General features: G+C 39.6%; 1 protein-coding gene across 1 annotated transcript in view; it reads right to left on the bottom strand.

The window, feature by feature from the left end:
• Positions 1-13,931, bottom strand: part of TMEM168 (transmembrane protein 168) — a 59,225-nt gene extending 45,294 nt beyond the window's left edge. Inside the window, exons 1-2 of the mRNA XM_043969023.1 lie at positions 13,707-13,931; positions 4,072-5,324 (exon numbers count right to left, since the gene is read on the bottom strand). Of these exons, the coding sequence (XP_043824958.1) occupies positions 4,072-5,199 (1,128 nt within the window). The 5' untranslated portion in view covers positions 5,200-5,324; positions 13,707-13,931. The remainder of the gene's footprint in view (positions 1-4,071; positions 5,325-13,706) is intronic.
• Positions 13,932-24,163: the final 10,232 nt, after the last annotated feature.

Here is a 24,163-nt window from a genome sequence, read left to right as displayed (position 1 = left end):
AGAGGATTTCATATTTGATCCTGGAGGCAAAAGGGAGCCACTGGAGTTTACTGATAGGGGCTGGTCATGGTGGTGGTGATGTGATCAGACCTGTGCTTTAGGGAGATCAGTCTGATAGCTGAGTGGAGGATGGCCTGGGATGAGGAGAGACTTGAGGCAGGGGAGAGCAACCAGCAGGCTATTGCAATTATTCTGGCCAGAAGTGGAGTAACAGTGTCAAAGGAGAGAAGAGGGCAGAAACAAGAGATGTATTGAAGACTGGACTGACAGGATTGGCAACAGATTGGAAATGGATGGGTGTGTGTGTGTGTGTGTGTGTGTGTGTGTGTCTGAGAGAGAGGGAGAGAGCGCGCAAGCGCGCGTGCTAGGTTTGCAAGCTTAAATGACTGGGAGAATGGTGATAAACTGAAGAGTAATAGGAAAATTAAGAAGGGAGCTGGGGGTTAACATAAGCAGTTCAGTTTTGGATATAGATACACCGAGTTTAAGATGTGAAGTTAAAGTGAAATATATGTTCAGTAGTCCTATAAAGTGTTTCATGTTTTAAATATCAACTTCTCCAGGAAAGTAGAATAGGAATGATAGGTTACTTTTTCATGTTCTAAGTACCTGTCAAAGTGTTGTGTGCTTATGAGTCTTTTGTGTTGTAAACACTTCTTTGTAGTGGAGGAGATAAAAAGCTATCTTTTACATGATCTGTTTTTTATATCGAATACTTTTCTAGAAGGGATTCTATAAAAATCCCTTTTGGGAAAGCCAATGGAAATAAGCTATGCTTAAAGTTTGCTTTAGAGACTTTAGAGTTCAGTTACTCTGGTACATAAGTGTAAGAAGCCAAAAAGTTCAAGAAGAGCCTGATGCTCTCTTTTAGAGGTCAGACTTGCCCAGAACTAAATCTAGTTAGTATGAGCCCAGAACTGGGGTCCCTTAGGGGAAGAAAGAATCACTCTCATGGATCTTTACATGTCACTAATTTTTTCCAGGTTTAACTAGTGAAACATTTCTTCCTATAGTTGACAATTTTACTACCACACTCTCTGTCCTGGAAATTTATTGATCCTCTTTCCTCCTTTGGTTATCAATGGCACTCTCCTTTCCTGGTTCTCCTATCTAATTGCTCCTCAGTTTTCTTCTCTGGTTCCTTTTTCTCCTTCAGCCCACAAATTACATATGGGCATCCCCCAAAGCTCTTTCCATTGGGGCCTTTTTTATAGTCTTCTCCATCTCAACTACCTTTTCGGCTTCAATGATCTCTTCCAAGTAAATGGATTTGAAATCTATTTATGCATCTACTTGTTTCCTTTAGCACACCCCCCCCCCCTCGTTTTCCAGCTGTTGGCTGAACATCTTCATATGTTACTGACATCTCAAACATGTGACCAAAACTAAACTTGTTTTCTGCCCTGAAACTCAACCCTCTTTCTAACTTCTTTAAGCTATAATACTATTACTCTTAACTTATCAAGCTGAATAACCTGTCACCTTTCTTAAAACAGCTGTCATGTCCTTTTTTTTTTTTTGGGTGGGGGTGAGGCAATTGGGGTTAAGTGACTTGCCCAGGGTCATATAGCTAGTAAGTGTCAAGTGTCAAGTGTCTGAGGCCAGATCTGAACTCATACCCTCCTGACTCCAGGGCTGGTGCTCTATCTACTGCGCCGCCTAGCTGCCCCAGTCATGTCCTTTTGTTCTACAACCGCATTCCCTTTTTCCAACTCACCACCCTAGTTCACACCTTCATGACCTCCCTCACCTGCAATCTTAAAATTGCCTCCTCACTGTTCTTTTTACTTCTGTTCATTCCTCTCTCTCAATAAATCCTGCACGCTGCTGCCAAAAATATGTTCTTAATTTATAGAACTGATTATTTGGCTCTTGTGTTCAAAAACTTTCAAAGACTTCTCCATTGCCTACAGGATAAAATACAAACTCTTTATCCTAGCGTTCAAAGTCTTACACAATTTTGCTTCAACTCTTCACAGATTCTATATAATTAACTTTCACTTAATACAGAAAAATCTTCATGACAAAAAGTATGCAAAGCACCTGAAACTAAAGGAAGGTATTTTTGTTAAATTTCCTCTTGTATCCAAAAATTAATTTTAAGTTTTCCTGTTAATGATGGTAGTGAGTCACCACAGGAGCTACTGGGCAATATTAGACTGACCACTTGAAAGTTTCTCATGGGAAATATTGAGAAACAAACATCAGCACAAAGAATAATTCCTTTAAGAGTATCTATGATATGGGGGCAGCTAGATGGCGCAGTGGTTAAAGCGCTGGCCCTGGATTCAGGAGTACCTGAGTTCAAATCCAGCCTCAGACATGACACTTACTAGCTGTGTGACCCTGGGCAAGTCACTTAACCCCCACTGCCCCGCAAAAAAAAAAAAAAAAAGAGTATCTATGATATATCACCAAAATGATCTTATATTCTGATTTGATATTTCACCACAGCAAATGTTTTTGACACAGGACTATGTATAGCAGTATAGAGTAGAAATTTATGTTACCTTCCTCTCCCATTAGAATGTGTTTTTGCCCATGGCACAGTGCTTGGCAAATAGCAAGTACTCAATAAATGCTTACTGACTGATTAATGCAGCACATAGTAGGTACCTAATGTGTACTGAATTGAAATGAAATGTCCTGCTTCAGGGAAAATCCAAGCATGCAGTCATGTTACATTAAGGTAGTAAGTTTTTGGCCCAAGAAGAAATAGTAACAGTATTTCTCCTACTGAAACTTTTATAGAAGAACATTGCTGGTTGTTTCCTGAAAAACATGCTGAATTACACGGTCAAGATTTGCTCCTTCAATTCTAACACTAAGGTTAGGTTACAGAAAGTCAGGAACTTTCTTTTCTTTTCCTTTTTTCCCCTTTTCAGGGCAATGAGGGTTAAGTGACTTGCCCAGGGCCACACACAGCTAGTAAGTGTCAAGTGTCTGAGGTCACATTTGAACTCAGGTCCTCCTGAATCCAGGGCCGGTGCTTTATCCACTGTGCCACCTAGCTACCCCCCAGAAAGTCAGGAACTTTCGATCTACAATTCTTAATTAACTTTGTATATTATCACTACCTGCTTGGGTTATAATAGCCTTGTAACTTTTTCCACAATAATCTATCCTTCACATTATTGAAGTACTAACCATAATAATAATTACTATTTATATAGTAATACAGACATGGTTTCACTTGAGCATCACAATTCTTTATACATTACCCCATTTTACAAAGGAAAACTAGGTTTGGGGGTGACATACTGATGGCACATATCTAAAAAGTGGCAGAGATGAGATTCAAGGCCAGATTTGTTGACAGCAACTTTCCTGACTCCTTACTCTACTCACTACAATCTAAGAGTCTTTACTATATCAGGAAACAATATCAAAACCCTTCAACTGTTTCCTAGTGCCTACTAAATAAAGTTCAAAACCCTTAGGACATCAGGGCAGCTAGGTGGCACAGTGGATAGAACACCAGCCCTGGAGTCAGGAGAACCTGAGTTCAAATCTGGCCTCAGACCCATGACACTTACTAGCTGTGTGACCCTGGGCAAGTCACTTAACCCCAATTGCCTTACAAAACAAACAAACAAAAGACCAAAAAAAAAAAAAGCCCTTATGACTGCTGCCCAACACCAGAGCAATATTGTGCCAACTTGTTTTTGCAACCTTATTTTATACTACTTCTTTCCATGTAGTATATATTCCAATCACACTGGAACACTTCCACCCTACCTTCTCCTTTATGTGCCCATGCAGTATTCTCCTCTTTCCTCTTTGACTGCTGAATTCCTCCAACTCAAAAACCACCTTCTACAAGAAACATTCTCTGTGCCAGTTAGTATCACTAAGTACATACCTGTTCCATACAGTTATCATGCGTTATACTTGCTTACGTATGCATCATAGCTTCCTACTAGAATGAGGGCAGGAATTCTATAATTTGACATTTTTGTAGAAGATGAATATTTATTTTATTGAAATTTAACTGTTGAAACTATCATTTTTATCAATATCACATTAAAAATGTAATTATACAAGAAAAAAGGTAGATAAATATTAACTTACCTGCCAGGATACTGCACCCAAAATTGCTGTTGCAACAAGACTAAAAAACACTAGTTGCTCTGAAATTAAGCAAAAATGTCGCATTCCTTTAGATGTCATTACTCTATCAAGGCTATTATTATCTGCCCTGTGAGCGTAACAGACTTTATGACAGTCATTTAATTTGGTATGGAACCCCCAAAGAGTTATAAGAAAAATAATATGGCAAATCATCCAGAAAATTCCAAAAATGGAAAACCCTGGTATTACAAAATACCAGAGATAAGGGTTCCCAAGTTTAAATGCTGAAAGAATAAAAAAAGTAAGTTCAATCAAGCCAATGGAAATGACGGAAAATCTTCGACAAATTCTTCCACGATACAAGTAGGGTTTCCATCTCTCAGTAACTGAAAGTCCACTAAAATAAATGTCAAGGAAAGGATCAGTAACTAGACAGATAAAAAAACATGCAAAGGCAACTGGATTCTGAGGTGTTTCCAATGAAGAAAAAAACAGTAAGATGCTAAAAACCACCAAATTTGGAATTGCTAGGAATGACTTCATTCTTAGGTCAATAATCAGCATCGCCAAACCTACAACAAGCAAGATGACACTCATAGACTTTTCCACCAGCATAGTGGTACTAGCGATAGCAAATCCAACCAGCTCCAGGAATTCAACTGTGGTCAGTAAAGTTGGTCGGTGACGGATACAGCCACAAATTCTCTCCACCAAAGCACATAATATCCTCAATACTATGGAAGTCAGGAGCAAATACTTAGTCACTTCTTCTTTCACATCTTTTTTAAAAGCTGTATTATCTAGGAAACATAGGAGACCAAGCAAGAATCCAAACCAAAGGTTGGAGAGGCTTAAACTTGCTGCTTCCATTGAAAAATAATAATAGAGAATGCTGGCGATCCCAAGAACAAAAAGGCCAAGTATAAAAATGACCAGAATTAGGGAATCTGCTGTCTTTTCCCATCTTACATAAAGACCTAGGCATATTGCTACCAATAAGTTGATTCTGGCTAAGTAGCCCAGATATCGAACTGAAGAATGCATGTTCACTTCTCTATTTACTTCTTCCAGTCTTGTCACTGCTGCATAGAGACAATGACTAATACAGTAACGCAGCGATCGACACATGTAAACTGACAATTAAGGCTCTTTCTCCACACTATAAAAATTGTTTGCACTGCATCCAGGAAATCCAGGACATCTGTAAGCTCCTACTTCGCCCGTTCCTGAGATGAAATCTTATTTTTGAAGACCTAAAGAAAAAAAAAGATATGTATTAATTTAAAATTTATCTTCAAAGCAGTTCTTCCAGTAACGTAAGTAAAAATGAATTGCTGTTTCTCCTGTAATATAATTTAGCATCTATGTATATTTATCACAAAGGAAATATTATTAAATTTGTGTCAGCACTCTCCTCCAGCAAAGTGTTACTTTGATGCCTCATCAGGGTGTGGAGGTGACCCTGAGCTCCCGAAGGCTCTAACAATAAAGTACAAATTCTGCAAAGTCAATAAATCAGCAAGCATTTATTCAGCATTTGCTATGTGCTAGGCACTGTGCTGAGTTCTAGGGACAGAAATACAAAAATGTAACAATATTTCCCTGAAGGAATTTATGCTGTAACAGAAGAAACGATCAGTATATAATTACTTATATGCAAAGTAAATTAGGTACAATGCAGGTGGAGGAAGCACTAGCAGCTGGGAGACTCAGGAAAGGCCTTGTAGAAGGTTGCACTTAAGCTGAGTTTTGAAAGAAACCAGGGATTCTGGAGAACAGCGGGAAAAGCTTCATGTAAGGTCAAGGTCCACTCAAAGGCCATTTGAGAACCAGACTCTCTAAGTTTGGAGTAGCTCATCAGCAGGTTGCCTGCAATATTATGAATTCTTTGGCCACAGAAACTCCTGAAGATCATAAGCTAAGGATTGGAGGGATCTGAAATCAGCATGGAGGGAGTATCTGGACCAACAAAATCCTTGATGATGATGGCTAACATTTATGCACAGTTTTAAGGTTTGTAAAGTACTTTGCATATGTTATCTACTGTTAGCCTCCTTTTACAGAAAAGAAATTGTACTAACAGCAGGTGAGTGCTATATCCAGGGTCTTACTGCTAGAAAGTATCTGAGGCAGGTTCTGAACAACACTCTATCAAGAACCAATCTCAAAATACTGCCTTGAAATACTGAGGTATATGGTAGTACTCAATACAAAGAGAATAGGTATTAAAGTGATACACAAACGTTGGCTATTGTTATTACAATAGATAGCTAGTATTTACACAAGGCTCTAAGGTTCGAAAAGCCCTTTATAAATATTATTTCCTTTTATCCTTACAATAACTGAGAGAGGTAGATGCTATTATTATCCCCATTTCACAGATGAGAAAAATTAATCAGGCAGAAGTCAAATGACTTGCCCAGGGTAATTAAGCTATTAAGTGTTTAATGCTGGATTTGAACTTGGCTCCACCATGTCAACTAAGCCAATTTTATTTAAATAAAAAGTTCTGCCGGTATGTAATTATATTACTGACACTCACCATTAGCAGGGCAGGAGCTGTGATCTTTCTACCAGTGGTAGTGATGAATTGCCCTCACCTTATACTTTTACTATCTGGTATTCCCTAGTACCAACAGTATATACCTGGAAGTCATTTTCCTAGCTTAGGGTGCAATTAATGGCTATGAAACAGAATAAAATGTTTAAAGAAAGACTGACATCAATATTACTTCTAATTTCACAAATGATTTAATGTTTTTTGAATTGAAACATATTATATTAATAGCAGCTCCTCTTACTTAAAATCACCCTATATTGTTTTCGTGAGGTCTCTCAAATTCTATGCAATTGTAGACTCTAAAAATAAGATTTTAAGTCAACAAAAATACAAAAGAATGAAGTTTTAATATACTGAACATATTAATTCCATAAATTTGTTCTATAATTATCTTTACAGTTCTGACTTTACCACAACAATCTCCTTCAATCACTAAAGCCATTTTCCCACTTTAAATGAACAACTCTGTGGCAATGTCTCCAAGCTACCTAAATCATTTCTGTAATACAACACTTTAAATTTCTATTTCCCAAAAGAATTTTCAGCATCATCATTATTAATTTTTTCAATACAAAATTAAATATTATAACCTGAAATACCTTATAAGCTATAATTCAAATCGACTAGCTTTTAACTTAGGACGGGTAATTGAAAAATAATTTAAACATCTGTTAGCAATTTTTAAAAACCATGATTGTTTCACAGGAACAAACTGATGATAAATAGGATACTTTTTTGACTTACGGTGACAATAAACCTACAGAGACCACTACCAGTTAAGTTTAAGGGAGGAAATCCTCCAAGAATCTAGTTTATGATAAGCCTATCTGAAATTGTGTAATAAGATGGACACAAAAAAGAAACAGCAGGTCATCATGCAATTAGCAACACTGAGTTAGCCATTTGGCTGAGAGAAACATGCCCACCATGTGACATAATCTGCTAAACCCGGATTGGTCTCATCTGTCATCTTTGGATGCCAACTATAAAACATTCATGGAAATGACACACTTGTCCAAGAAGGAATTGCAGATGTCTCTCAAATAATCATTCTTTAATTACTTTGCTTTTGTATGTTCAATTAAGATTTTAAGAGGCTAAATATTTATCTAAAAGTTGCCATTTTATTTGTTTCAGTAACAAGATGAGTTGAGCTTTTAGTTTTCTAAATACACTACTTCGAACAATCCCCTAATTATATATTAATGCTTTAGTCTTTTTCTTGACAGATAAATGAAAACACGATGAAATCTTTGTTTTTCTTTGATTAATAGCAACAAATATGAGGCAGTATGGTAGAGTGGGCAGAGTTGTCCTTGGAGTCAATAAGACTCACGTTCACATATGGCCTCTCAATCATATTTGGATATGTGACCTTGGGCAAATCACTCAACCACTGAGTTGACCCAGTCAAGTCACCAAGACTATATACTATAGCGCAAAACTTCTCAAATTGTGGGCTGAGACCCCAGATGGGGGTCAAGAACAATTTGGCAGCAGTAAAAGGTTATGTATACCTATTGTATATACCTACACACCCGGGGTGGTGAGTGGAAAAAGTTTAAGAAGCCCTGGCCTAAAACCTGGTTCAGCTTTCACTAGCAAAGGGAGTTTCCTCTCTGGAAGTTCCCCTGCATCAACAAAAACATATATCCAGACACAAATGCACAAATGCACACATACACATGGGTATGGCGAAGTTCTCCAGATATTATTGCTCTCAAGATGACACTGTATTGATTTACATCAAAATCTATACCATTACAGGGTCCCCAACATGACAGTCACAACCATTTAAAAGTCTGGCCTAATGAAGGAAAAAACAAGTAGATGAAGTGTGCCTATCAAATGCAGCTGGATGAACTTAACTAAACCATCACTACATATGTCTTACATAGTGAAATGAACCTGAAATTGAATAGGAGTTTGATAATGGCCTGGATTAATTCTGGGAAACTGAATTGAAGGTATAGCACCTTCAATGACTCCAGGATTCCCCTGAAATAAAATTCAGTTTTTGGACAACGATATTCTTCCGATAATGCTACATGGCTTGAAATCACAGAATACCATAATCTCCAAAGAATCAAAATTGCAGGCCAACCGAAAGGCGATGGATAAATTTATATTTAGCTTAGGCTACAATATATTAGCAATGCTTTGCATACAGTAAGGTATATTGGAAAGAATGCTAGATATAGAATCAGAGGTTCCAAGTACAGATCCTGGCTCAGCCACTTGGGCAAGTCATTCATTGTATCCCAGTTTCTTCATCTGAAAATGAGGGAACTGTACGACACAATCCCTTCTAGCTCTCAATCCTGTAAATTGGGCCCTCCTCATCTTTTGGCCAGATTATTGTAAGAGCTTCCCAACTGGTCTTCCTACCTCCAGATGTTCCCCTTCTCTAATCCATCCATAAAGCTGCCAGATATTCCTAAAGCATAGGTCTCACGAAGTCACTCTTTCCCCAAGAATCTCCACTGGCTCCCAGCTCCCTCTGGGATGAAATACAAGCTTTCCTGCTTGGCATTTAAAGGCCTTTACAATTTGGTTCTGACCCACCTTTCCAAACATGGTACCCTCCTTCACACACCCTATATTCTGGTCAAACCAGCCCACTTGTTGTTCTCCCAACAAGCACTCATTCCACTTCTGTTTACTAATTCCACCACACCCAGAATGGACTCCCTCCCTCCTCAACACCGCCTCACAGCATCCCTAGCTTCCTTTAAGGCTTAGCTAAAGTGCCACCTCCTGTCTTTGGGTTATCTTTATTGCCCCAGTTGTGAGTGTTCTCTCCCTTCCATCTCCTCCTCCACCACTCCATTTTTTATTTATTTTTTTTTTTTCTGTTTATCTTACTGCATACTTCTTTTGGGCATACTTGTCTAGGTTGTATTTTGTTTTTTCTCCTTCCAATAAAATAGAAGTTCCTTAACAACAGAGACTGGAACATGGTAGATGTTTCATAAATGCTTGTGAAATGATTTTATAATAAATAACAGATAAGCAGTGTATGCTGCACTAATACCTATTTAATAATATAAGAAGTCCCTTGAATGTCAGATGGATTCCATCCTCTCACCCTGATGGAAAAGTAATGGAAAGATACTGACAAGAGCACAGGATGACAAAGTATTTATGAGCCACAATTTGTACCACTGTAGAAAACTGCCACCTTCAAGTCATGACAGATGTACTAAACAAAGAAAAAATTGCATCTATGTTTACTCATTCATTCATATAAACACTTGCCATTTAACATTTCTGTCAATGACTTGGATAAAAGTATATATGGTATGTTCACCAAATCTGGACATGATAGCAAACTGGGAGGAATGCAAGAGAGAGGATCCAAAAGGTTCTTGAGAGGTTAAAGCATGGGATGAATCTAATATGATGATACTGAATAGTGATCAATGTAAAGTCTTAGACTTGGGTAAAAAGTTCAACTTCACAAGAATAAGAGAAAAGAGAAATGATTAGAAAGCAATTCAGAAAAAGATCTAGGGGTTTTAGTTAACCGAAAGCTCAATGAGTCAGCACTGTGATGTAAGACTAAAAAAAGCTAATGTATTCTTGGGCTGCATTAAAAGTCTAGGCATATGGGGGCGGCTAGGTGGTGCAGTGGATAAAGCACTGGCCCTGGATTCAGGAGTACCTGAGTTCGAATCCAGCCTCAGACACTTGACACTTACTAGCTGTGTGACCCTGGGCAAGTCACTTAACCCCCATTGCCCTGAAGAAAAAAAAAAAGTCTAGGCATGGGGGTCAGCTAGGTGACACAGTGGATAAAGCACCAACCCTGGATTCAAGAGGACCTGAGTTCAAATCCAGCCTCAGACACTTGACACTTACTAGCTGTGTGACTATGGGCAAGTCACTTAACCCTCACAGCTGGGGGGTGGGGGGTGGGAAGAGTCTAGGAATGAATTCCAGAAGGTGGGAGGGGAAAGTGCCACTGTACTTCATACTTGGCCTTCATCAAACTCCATCTGCAGTCTTGTGTTCAGATCTGAGCACCACAGTTTAAGAAAGACAATAATTAGCTGGAAAAAGTCCAGAAGAGGACAACCGGTATGGTTAAGGCCCTTAAGCCTATAGGCATGTTTAGCCTGTGAAAGAGAAGTTTCAGGGGGCATATGATAGTTATTTTCAAGTATCTGAAAGGCTGATCTATAAAGAAGGGATTAGATTTGTTCTGTTTGGCTCCACAGGGCAGAACAAGGAATAATGGTGGAAACTGCAAAGAGAGATGAAACATGCAACCTATCTTCTTCCTAAGAGGTCTGTCTCCTGGGAGAGAGGTGAAAGGTTTAAGATGCAGAACAAAATAGATGTTTTTGGATATAGGCAATGTGGGAATCTGTTTTGCTTTACTATCTCTATTTCTTACTTCCTTTGTTTTTATGGGGGGATCTTGTGAGAGGAAGAAAACTAAATGCATATTAACTGAAAAGTAAAGTAAAGGAGCAGCTAAGTGGCATAGTGGATAAAGCACCAGCCCTGGATTCAGGAGGACCTGAGTTCAAAACTGGCCTCAGACACTTGACACTTACAAGCTGTGTGACCCTGAGCAAGTCACTTAACCCTCATTGCCCAGCAAAAAAAAAGAAAGAAAAGTAAAGTAAAATAAAAATTAGAATAAAAAGTAAGATGCTGAATAATACACTGAATTTCATTAGGGGGGAAAATGACTCAGAAACCTGTATCGCTAAGGATCCCAAGGTTATAGAAATAACTGATAGACACGCAAAAGAGGAAAGGATGCTGAGTGGTGGCTGCAAAAAGACAGGATGGAAGTGCCAGTGAAGAGCAAAGGGTATGCTACTCCTTCCTCCTATGGGCCCAAGTTTTCAGGGGTCACAAAGGATGGAGCTGCTAATACTAAAAAAGGTGGCTGTGGATGCAGTGTCTCCAGGAGGAATCCATGTTTCCTAGGGCATGAAAGAAAGACAGAGGATGTGGGGAAGCTATTACAAACATAATTAAATGGCCATGGAGAATGTTGCACATTGTTGTGGTGGGAAATATCATATCTTTCTTCATAAGTCTGTAGTGGTGAATGTTCAGTCATTCTGATTTCTGAATAAAACCTCTGCTTGTAAGGAAAAAAAAAAGAGAAAAGAAATTGCAAAGAGGCAAATTTAGATTTGCCAGAAATTCCTAACAATTAGAGCTGTCCAAAAGTACAGTGGACTGCCTCAGGAGGTGGTGAGTACCTCCTGGTTGGAGGTCTTTAAGCTGAGGTCAGACAGCCACTTGGCAGGTATGTTATAGTGGATATTGCTTCTGTCTGTATGTTGAGCTAGAGGCCTGCTGAGGTCATTTACAACTCTCAGAATCTGTGATTATGTGTGGTGTGTTGGACTAGGTGCCAGGGCTCTAATGAGAAAACTCAGCTCCCGGGATAAATTTGAGGATGGGGAACTGGGAGAGGATAGAAGAGAGGGAGGGAAGAAAAGAGACAACCTCCAGACAGAATATCCTGGGCCTCTGCTGGGGGCTAAGAATGAAAGAAAGGCCCTGAGATGCTGTCCCACTACAGGTATAGTTTTGGAGGGATATGAGGCAACAATCTTTTCCCTCACAATCTCCAATTTTGGCTGCCAGCAAGAACCCACCCCTAATCACAGCATCCATCACCTGAAGGCCCCTAAAACCTGGGATGCAAAGATGAAAAACCCCAAAGTTATTGCTCTAAGATACTGGTTTTCAAAGTGTGGTTCATACTCATGAGAACCTTTCAGGGGTCCAAAAGGTCAAAATTACTTTCTTACCAATACTAAAATGTTATTCACCTGTTAAAATACTCTTTTCCCTTTTCCAATTACATAACTGTGTGAGGCTGGATTTTTTTTTCATGCACTTCAATCAAAACAACATATTGCAACAGAACGAATGCAGAAGCAGCTATGAGAATTCAGCTGTCCAGACATTCAAGAAACTTATAAAAATGAGTAAATAATGCCACTCTCACATCTTTTGTTTTGGAAAGTTATTTTTCATAAAAATAGGCTATCTGTGTTAACATGTAAAAGTTTAATTATGGCTATTTTAAAAAATGTCTTAAATCAGTATTTTTAAAAAATTATCAATTTCAATTTTTAATATGGTAAATATAGACATAACCTACTTACACAAAAGTTCTTAGGGTTCCTCAATAATTTTTAATAGTGGGTCCTAAGACAAAAAATTTTAAGCATCTCTACCCTAAGATTTGTATGTGCTGTGTGTGTGTGTGTGTGTGTGTGTGTGTGTGTGTGTGTGTGTTAGTGGCAGGGAAGCTTCCTCAGTGCCTAGGAGGTGTTTCAATTTACCCCCATCCCTGAGGCAATTCTCTTGGGTCAAAGTTCCCCATCCTGATAACTTTTGCATCTCAGTGTACAAAGTGCTCCAGAGTCCTGGGGCAATTTAAGCTAGAAAAGCTTTGGGGACAAAGCGCTAAGGGGAAGTGAACCCAAATGTCATACAGTTTGTGTACTGAGAGCAACACGGGAAAACACCAGCTTTTTTCCCCTTGATTTGTTTTTTTTTTTTTGGTTTGGGGTTTTTTTTTGGGGGGGGGGCGGGACGTGAAGGGGACTGACCACCCTCCCAGATGAAATGAGCGGCTGCAAGGTTGCTTGTTCCCAAAGGGACAGGGGAAAAAGTTCTCTCCCTCCTCCGCGGACCAGCAGGCCCGGATCTCAAACTTGCAGAGTTGTCGATCACGTGCAACAGCACTTTCTCAGCAAGCGCTATCCGTGTTAACTCCATTTCCCAGACGCAGAAACTGAGGCTAAGTGGCAGCGCCAACGGAATGGAGACCGGCTCTGGCTCCCCATCCCAGGGCTCTCCCCTCCGGCGCCTCGCGGCCTCGGTCCATCGGGGGCCGGACCTCCCCGGGGCCGATACGCCGGGCCCCGGCCCTCCGCCCTCCGCGCTGGTGGTGGGGTGTCCCCACGATGCGCCAGCCGGGGCCCACGGGCTTCTGAGGCAGGCCCGGGGGAGACGACGCCGCCGCCGCCTCCTGAGGCGCGTCTCAGAGAGGAGCCGGGGCTGCCCGGGACCCCCCCTCGCCTCCTCCTACCTGGCTCTGCCTGGGCTGTCCTCCTCACTCGCCAGGGCCTGGACGTCTTGGCGTTCGGGGGGCGTAAGGAGGTGGGCCCCGGGTGGGGCTTGCGCCGTGGAGGGCGGGAGCCGGGCCTGCAGCGGGAGAGAAACTAACACAGGCCGGACTGTTGGAAAACTTTCCCCATTACCAGCGGAGCGGCGGTAGCCGCGGCCATGTTCCCGCCGCCGGCTCAGCGGGCGGTACGGAGCGCGGACGGGGTCAAACGGCGTGGCGCCTCCTTCCAACTCCGCTCGGCGAGCCTCCCCGGGCCCGGCCCGGCATCGCTGCTCGTGCCCTGCACCTCCGCGTCCCGCCCCGCGCGCACCCCAGGGCCTCTGTCCGCTCGCGCCAGTGCTGGGACGGCCTGTTTTATCAGGCCTCTGGGTAGATGTGGTGACTGCCTCGGAAGCAGCTCCACCAGGATACCACCAAGGAAAAAGCCCCCAGCTGCCTTCCACTCACTACTTACCGGCTCTGTGACCTTGGGCTCAATCATTTCACCTTCTTCCGTCACATAATAACACGAAGGGCTCGCCAAGAGAGCTTTCTTTTTTTTTGCTTTCTCTTTTAAAGCCTGGGTAAGGGCCTAGGATTTGTTGGCCTCTGGGAGCCAAAGCATACCAGCCGCGGTTCAGCAATTTAGCTTCTTAAGAGATGCCTGCGGCCCAGAGGCGATAAGTGATTTTATCTCCGGTAAAATCTTGAAGCGTCGGGGGTGGGACTTAAAAACCGAGGTCTTCCTGAACTAGAGGCCAATTCTCCATCCACTAGGCAGACTGGCCTCCCTTACATCTCCTCCATCTAAATTTAAAATTCCTTTAGGGTTTTGACTTGCCTGGAAAGCAGACGCTTGGTCCTGATCCCTGCCTTTTAGAGTCCTTTTGGTGTCCTTAAGGGGCCACCTTCTTGGCACTTTCCCGATTTCCCTACCTTCCCTCTTCAAAGAGCCTTGTATTCCCGTTGTAGAATATTCTTGGTGGGGCAAAGAAGAAAGCATAGAAACAAAATTTCATCCGACATAATTACAACGAGACAACAGTGCCTATTGCATAGTAGGCATTGGATGGATGGATGGATGGATGGATGGATGGATGGATGGATGGATGGATGGATGGATGGATGGATGGATGGATGGATATATCAAAAGTTTTGGTTGCAGCTAAAGCATCCCTTATGGGGAACGTTTATATTTGTAAATGCTTTCATCAAGGGAAAGAGAACAGATCTGTAAATGAGACAATAAAAGCAACAAATCAAAAAGGCCCGACTAAATACTAAATTAGAAATTTTGAAAATCAGAGATTAACAAAATTGAAAGCAAAAAAAAAAAATCACATTGAGTTGATAAGTAAAAACAAGAATTGCTTTTTTAAAAAAACTAATTAAATGAACAGTTAGCTAGCCAGGTAAAAAGAGAAAGGAAAACCTAATTGTTGTATCAAAATGAAGGCAAATTTACAATTGATGAAGGAAGGTATCAGAAACGTTAAGCTCAATTATATGCCAGGAAGACTGATAATATAGGTGAAATGGGTAATTATTTACAAAAATATAAAATAACTATGTTAATGGAACAAGAAAGAGATTATTTAAATAACCCAATATTAGAAAGAGAAATTGAATAAGGCATAAAAACTCTCCCAAAAAAGACAGCAAGACCAGATAGATTTAAAAATGAAATCTATCAAACATTCAAAGAACAATTGATTCCAATGTTGCACAAATTGTTTGCAAGGATAGGTAAAGAAGGGATCCTACTAAACTCATTCAATAATGCATATATGATCTTAATACATAAACCAGTGAGAGACAAAATAGTAAAAGAACACTATCCTAAATTTTCCAAAATTAATATTGATTCAAAAATCTTAGGTAAAATATTACAAAGAGTTTATAATACCATATTTCTTAAAATGATGCACGATGAGCAGGATATATTTATGCCAGGAATGTGAGGCTCATTTGTAATTTTTTTAAATGCATGCAATTAAATCAATAAATGCCCCAAAAGCAACACTAAGAAGTATAGAAATAAATGGATCTTTCCTAAATTTCTTAAATTCTTTATATAAACCATGAACCAGCATTATAAATAATGGTGAAAGGCTAAGGTCACTTTTTAAAATTCAATTTTATTTTATTTTCAATTCCAGATGCTCTGCCTCTTCCCTCTTCATCCCCTCCCCTTTGAGAAGGAAAAATAAATCAAACAAATAGTAGGCTCATTTCCAATAAGGGGTAAATCAAGGATGTCCATTATTATCAACTATTATTTAGCACATTGCTAGAAATTCTAGTTATAGCAATAATACAAGATAAATGGAGGAAATAAGCATGCGTAAAGTAGAAACAGAACTATCACTTTTTGCAGACTATATGATGGTATTTAAAGGTCAGCTAAAATTAACTGAAACATTAACTTCAGCAAAGTTGTAGGATTATAAAATATAAAATAAACCCATATAAATCATGAACATTTCTGTATATTACAAACAAAACCCAGCAAGAAGAGATAAAAAGAAAAATACTTAAAATAACTACAGAACATATAAAGTATTTAGGAGTTTACCTACCATGACACACACAGGAACTTTAAATATACAGGTACAACATACTTGACAGAAATAAAGACAGACCTAAATAACTGGAAAAAGATTATATTTTCTAAATGTACAAAAGAGAATATAAGGAAGGCTGGAAGGTAACAGATAAGCAGGATAGCTTTGAAGTTACATACTGATTTTATTATATACTTAAAAGAAAAACAAGTTGTAATGTAATATAGACTCATAGATTCATGTATAATCTTATCTACCTTGTATATGAAAATGCTCACTTTATTTCATGTTAAGTTCAGGACAAAAAGTAAAAATTTAAAAATGTATTCCCTTTTTTATCATCCATCTCTCCTATTAGCATATAATTTTATCTTTATATCCTTAGTGACTAATACAGTACTTGGCACACAGCAGATGCTTAATAAATGCTGATTGGTTGATTGATTATGATTTTATCCATGCTGGCTTTCTTTCCAATAAATGAAGAATGAAACTTATCCATTCCATACCTACTCCTTCCTATATAAATTGCCTATAGCTGGTAGGTCCTCCAAGAGGACTCTACCCTCTGTATTTGGGACTTTCTGATAGATAGATAGATAGATAGATAGATAGATAGATAGATAGATAGATAGATAGATAGATAGATAGATAGATAGATAGATAAGTAAATAAATAAACAAATAAATAAACATACAAATAAATAAATAAATAAACATTTATTTATTTGTTCATTCATTCATTCATTCACTTATTTATTTAGGCAGGGCAATGGGAGTTAAGTGACTTGCCCAGGGTCACACAGCTAGTAAGTGTCAAGTGTCTGAGGCCAGCTTTGAACTCAGGTACTCCTGAATCCAGGGCTGTGCTTTATCCACTGCACCACCTAGCTGCCCCCTATATTTCTTGACATTAAATGGATACTAGTGAAGAATGTAGGTTGTCAGCTATACTTCCTTGCATCCTGATGAGCTCTTTTTTCTTCAAGCCAAACATCTTTCTTATGCCATCTTTTACCCCCCCATTCCCCTGGGCATTGTGCAGGATTCTCCTGTACCATGTTGCAGTCAGTTCATGTCTGTTAGGCACTTTTCTTTTGCCCTCTGGGTAGAACCATAGCTTTCACTCATAGGAGACATTCCATGATTCAGAGCCATATATCTAGTAGCTAATAAAGCTAATATTTATATATTGATTTAAGGATTGCAAAATTAGCCAAAGAATATTATTATACAAAAGATAAGGCTTTGTTTTCATGGAGGAACCTATGGCCAATTGGGGGTCAACAAGGAGTTCCCCAAAAGCATTCTAGTTCACTCTCCTCCTGTTCATTTGCCTCCATACTTTTACTCATGACAATCTATTCATCCTTTCTGATAATCTAAGTGGACTCATTAGAGTTGCTAAGATGAGGGTGTAGGCAAGGTACCACCAACCCTATCAATGTCCTCTGGTTCTAAGCCTGGAACAGTTTAGAAATCAGATCCTTGATCAAGAAATCCCTAGTTATACCACTTAATACAAGGAACGGAAGTATATAAACATGTATGTGTCATGGGACACACAAGTGCACACACGTGTACTGGCTATTTGGGTATATAAGAAGAAGATAAGATGATTAGAGTGGAGTTAGAGTTTATTTGAAGGAAAAAGGAAATAGGAAATGGTTCACTTATATCAAAAAGTTTTTATTGAATACCCATTCATTGAGCTGCGTGGTTGAACAGAAAGAGGAACATATTTGCAGTCTGAGGACCTGAGTTCAAATATTAGGTCCTTTACTTACCATATGACCTCCAGTAAGTTTCTTAACCTCTGTAGGTTTCACTTATCTGTAAAACAGAAGGGGTATATACTAGAGGACTCTTCCAGCTCTTAACCTAGGGTCTTATGTGTCCAGCACTATCTTGAGTAGAGTGTTAAATATGATATATTAGGTTTTTCTGCTTATAAGTCTAGTGCTAATACTAGATTGCAGGAACAATGTCTCATTTAAAGTACTTCATTCAGCACACATTTATTAAGCTCCAACTATGTGCAAGGAACCACACCAGTTTCTAGGAATACAAAGACAAAAGCCAAATAAATAGTCTAGCAAGAAATAAGATGAAGGGCAGCTAGAAGGAGCAGTGGATGGAACACCGGCCCTGGATTCAGGAGTACCTGAGTTCAAATCCAGCCTCAGATGCTTACTAGCTGTGTGACCCTGGGCAAGTCACTTAACCCCAATCGCCTCCCTAAAAATTAAAAAAAATATATGATGAATATGAGAAATTCAGAGAAATATGGGAAGATTACTCATCTGTGCAGATGGAAGTAAGAATCACCATGACTAAAATAGTAAACATGAAAAGAATACTGGATGGCAACTAAACTCTAAGTGACTGTAATGATCAATCTTGTTCCCAATAAACAGAAAATAAAATATACCTCCGTCCTCACCAAAAAAATGTGAGGGACTATAACAGGAGGAAGTTGCAAGTTCTGTCAGACATGGTCGCTACATCAGTTCACAGGATCATATATTTATACCTAGAAGGAACCTTAGAGGTCATCTAATTTAACCCTCTTTTTTTGCACATGAGGAACTGAGCCCCAGGGTATAACCATGGTCATATAGCTGTATATGGTATATATCCATGATTTGGACCCCGGTGCTCTGACTCTAAATCTAGCCCTCTTTCCACTTCACTATGCTACTTGTTTTTTTTTGTTGTTGTTGTAAGAGAAGGTCTCACACTAGGGGAGGAGTGACTAAGATATAAAAACAAAATTTGGCCATAAAACTTATTTTAAAATAAAAAACAAGTCAACTTGACACTACAGGGAGCTTTCAGGGATGAAGCAAAAAAATGGTAGAATTTATGTGAATTAACATTAAACAGACAATGGGAAAAGTATCTGCAAAGGTCTGTCCAACTTAGCATCTTATTTTGGAATTGGCAATTGGGAAGGTGGGGCAGCTAGGTGGAAAGTGGATATAGAATGCCAGTCCTGTTATGAGGAAAATTCATCTTCATGAGTTCAAATCTGGCCTAAGATACTTCCTAGTTGTGTGACCCTGGGCAAGTCACTTAACCCTGTTTACCTCAGTTTCCTCATTTGTAAAAGAGAAAGAAATGGCAAACCATGTTAGTATCTTTGCCAAGAAAATCCCAAAATGGGGTCATGAAGAGTTGTGATGTAGGAGGTGAAAAAAAAAAAGGTTAACAGAAAAACTTAAGACCCAAGCTTTAATTCAGACATTAGTTCCAAAAGGGAGTTAGACCCCAGTTAATGGATAATTTACAAGTCAGCATACTAGGTTCCCGTACCCACAGTGATCAGTACCCATAACAGGACCAAAATGGGTCAGGTCAAATAGCAATAAAGGAAATGACAAGGGTATAGAAATTCTAAAGAAAAATGATTATATTTTGAAACTAGCCATGTGAATCAGAAAGAGACATGCGCAGAAAAGGCCAAATTTGTCTCCAGATTCACCTTAAGACGTGTAAACCCCCAAAACACACCTCCACTGAAAAAGGTACCAGCCTCTAGGGTTGGCTTAAACCGCAGGAACTCCAAATTAGGATAGGCCCTCCCTTGTACCTCCCAAGGTAGAGAATATTATAATGAGTAGGACAAGCCCTCCCCTGTACCTCCCCAAGGTGGAGATTATTATAATGAGACTGATAATCAATTTATCCATATTATAAATATAACTGTCTTTTCTTTCACTATTAGAGAGAGCTACCTTTCCACTATTCTGGTTCTCTCCCTGTGGTCACCCACAGTATTGCAATAAAACTTGGGAAACTGAGTCACTGAGTCTTGTAATTCTTTTGGGATGACTCATGATCAATTTGACCCCAAATTCTATCCCAGATCAGTTGGACACAACTGAAATGAATCAACAATAAAAACTTAAGGAATACAGAAATATCACCCTCTACCCTTCTTTCACATTACTACAGTTTCTGAAACCCAGTAGAAAATCTCTTGGGGACCCTTCCATTCCTGCTTCCTTGCTAGCTCATTTCATGTTTTGGGGTAAGAGTAGAAATTCAGAGATCTCAGGAGCAAGAGGGTTGGAACATTGCAGTGCAGTAAAAAAAAAAAAACAACAACCAACCAAACAAACAAAACAAAACACTGACTCTAGAGTCAAAGGACCTGCTTCAAATTATACATTTGCTGCTTACCAGCTGTCATTTAACCTCTTGAGACCTCAGTTTCCTGTTTGAAGGGAGTTGGACTGGAGGTCCCTTCTAGCTCTAGGTCTATGATTCTATGAACCCTGAAATTGTGGTACAGAAAATGTGGTGGGTGGTGCAGGTGAAGACCTCATAACTCCACAGCACACTCCACTGGGTGAATGAAGCTGGAAGTGATAGACAACATTAAAAGCATAAAGGAAGGCATGGCTGAGCAGTTCCCTGTTCCTGAGTATGGGTGGGTTAGTATATGTCTACATCAACATTTTCTGATTTCCAGTCACAGGGTTAAATGAAATTTCCCTGCTTTGCTCTTCTTACCATTATTCCTCTGTAATTTCTTTTTTCTTTTTTTTCTTTTCTTTTTTTTTTTTTTAGTGAGGCAATTGGGGTTAAGTGACTTGCCCAGGGTCACACAGCTAGTAAGTGTTAAGTGTCTGAGGCCGGATTTGAACTCAGGTACTCCTGACTCCAAGGCCAGTGCTCTATCCACTGCACCATCTAGCTGCCCCTCCTCTGTAATTTCTTAATTCTATTAGCACTAACCACTGCTTGATACTGTCTGGCACTCAAAAAGTCCTTTCACTGAAGTGAAATCAGAAATGTGAATACCAAATCCCAGTTCTAAGACAGCCAGATCGAGTTAGGGTCCCAATTAATGGGAAACAATGAAAAGTTCCTAAATAATTCCCCCTTATTCAAATGAGATAATATTTGTTAAAAAAACAAACAAACCTTAGCACAGTGCCTAGCACATGGTAGATACTTAATAAATGCTTGTTCCCTTCCCTCCTTTATGAACAGGCAGAGGACCTAGGTGCAGCTGCCTATCTGGCTTCTGCCTAAAGCTGCTTTTACTGAAATTAGAACTGTCAGGGCAAAATCCTGACATCTGGCAAGTCTACCTGAGCAGCTGGATATAGGACAGTCACCAGGGGACCATTGAAGTGACAGGAGATTTCAGCCTGTGGTTATTAATGACAGTATAATGATCATAATAACCAGAACATCCATTCTTTTCCACCTGCTTCCATGCAGGCAAGACCTGCACACTCAACATAAGCAGTAACTCCACACAGGGTTATTTCACCCACAGGAGATATTTCAGACCAGGAACACCTGTTGAAAATGTATAATCATGCTAATAAAATCAAGAAGAGAAATTCTGAAGCATCAATGCAAGCAAAATCAGGATGATTCTATTACAGGGATAGATACAGATCTCTCCGGCAAGGAGTAACATAAGCCAGAGGGATTCAGGAGTTCTGAGGTCCATGAAATAATAATAATAATAATTATTATTATTATTATTTTTGCAGAGCAATGAGAGTTAAGTGACTTGCCCAGGGTCACACAGGTAGTAAATGTCAAGTGTCTGAGGCCGGATTTGAACTCAGGTCCTCCTGAATCCAGGGCTGGTGTTCTATCTACTATGAAATTATTTTTAAAAAATATTTTCTGGGGCAGCTAGGTGGTGCAGTGGATAGAGTGCCAGCCCTGGAGTCAAGAGGACCTGAGTTCAAATCCGGCCTCAGACACTTAACACTAGCTGTGTGACCCTGGGTAAGTCACTTAACCCCAATTGCCTCACCCCCCCCCAAAAAAAAATTCCTAACTACCTCAGTATAATTGGCTTCCTTTTCAGTTCTATTTTATTTTATACTTCTAAAAACAATATTCTGTCAAAAGGTTCATAAACTTCACCATACTGCCAAAGTGTTCTGGTGACACATATAAAAAGCTTTAGAATCCCTGGATTAAAGGGCAAGTGACACAACAGGGAAAACAAAGATCCTTTTTAAAAAATCCCTTCTTTCTTCCAGTCTTTTTGTTATGTTCCTCTGACCCATTCAGAGTCAGTTATTTGTTCTTGGTGTTCAGTTTAATAAAACCTCCATGGAAATTCTCCTGAACTTCTGGGGCAGCTTCTCCCCGCCCCACCCCCCATGAGGAAAGCAACAAAATGGTAGAAAGGACAGTTGTCTTTGCCCAACCTCCACCCCCAATTCCACTGCACTGTCAATGAGTAATGAGATGGGGAGGGGGAGGAGAGGGAGGAAAGGAGTTGGAACAGTTTTTATTTCACTAGATTTTCCTAATCTGACTGCTTGTTACTTGTGGCTGGTACAGGTATTTTTGCCTGTTTACTCATGCTGTTCTCCTCAAAGTGAAGAGGATACCTAGAGTTCTCCTTGCTTCATTCTCTGCAGCTATACTTTTGGGGGAGCTCATTGATGCCTTTCTTCATCATGTCAGCCCTGGGGGCTTCCCCCTCTCTGAGGCCACATAGCCTTATGAAAGGGCCTCAGCGCTTGGTGTATATGTGTGTTTGTTTTCTGTTTTTGCTGTTCAGATTGGAGCCTCTGATCTTGTGAATTTCAAAAGGTCAAGAAAATAGGACACAGAATCCAAGAGTGACACTGCGTTTTGCATCTAGCCCAATAAAAATGCCCCACTAAAGAGTGAATTTTAGGTATGACCTCTATCACCCAGCCTAGGTACCTAGGACCCATCTGGCAATCAAGCCATATCTGGACAGGAACTTGGCAGGACCAATATTATGTAGGAATTAAGCTGAATATATCCATAGGTGTTGGGGTAAAATGTTTGCTTACTGAGAGAGAGTAAGAGGGAAAGGGAGATGGAGACAGAGAGGAAGAATAGCCTCTAATGTGAAATAGATAGATGAATATATCTGAATATATAAATATATCTGGGTGAGTCTAGGAAATTCAATACTGGTCAACAATGTTTACAGGATAGAGGAACCAGGCCATGGAGGTAATGTTGCAAAGCCAACTCCTTTTTTTCAACATTTCTGTGTCAAGAAGAGAGCTTTAACTGCTCTTTATTGTTTCCTTCAAAAAAACTCCCTAAACCTGAAGCTATAGTGGCCAATTAATTCACCTCTCTTGTAAACACTTTATGCTTTGATTCTTAAATGAGGAAATTTCTTGATGAGACAATCTTACAATATTCCCACATTTGAGAGGATCCCTAGAATTCACTTCTATAAATGTTGCCCCCTTTGTGTGTGTGTGTTTGTGTGTGTAGGATAAGGGAACTAAAGTGAAAATTTCCTTTAATGCTTTGATGAATGTTTGATCTTGATGTAGTCCTATGTTAAAAGCAAGCTAAGCAAATATTAATACAAGACTGAAATATCACTTGACTCCATAGGATCATAGATTTAGAACTGGAAGGGACCTTAGAAATAATTAAGTCCAGCTACCCTCATTACCAAACTCCACTATTTTTATAACCCTAAGTTATCAACAATATTCATTTCCTTCTCTATACTCACCCAATCACTATTCTACTTCAACCCCTTCTTACCTCTTCTTTTGACTATTCAACAGTTCCTTTACAGGTCTCTCTGCTCCAAATATCTCCCCTCTCCAATCCATCCTGTATCTAGTTATCAAATTAATATTTCTAATTCATTGGTTTCACCGCATCATTCCCTTGTTAAAAAATCTCCAAAAGCTCCCTATTACCTATTCATAGTCTGAATCCTACCTAAATTTCCAGACATTTCATATTAAGTCCTAGTCACATATTCCATATTCCAGTCAAACTGCCATACTAGCTGATACCTAACCTAGACAACTATGCTTTTGCACAGGTTACCACTTGAAATTCACTCCTACCTACTGGTAGAAAAATTCCTAGCTTCATT

Source organism: Dromiciops gliroides, chromosome 5, assembly GCF_019393635.1.
Source record: "Dromiciops gliroides isolate mDroGli1 chromosome 5, mDroGli1.pri, whole genome shotgun sequence".
NCBI classification, from domain to species: Eukaryota; Metazoa; Chordata; class Mammalia; order Microbiotheria; family Microbiotheriidae; genus Dromiciops; species Dromiciops gliroides.
The sequence above is the reverse complement of the archived record's forward strand: the minus strand, read 5'-3'. Positions and strand labels throughout refer to the sequence as shown.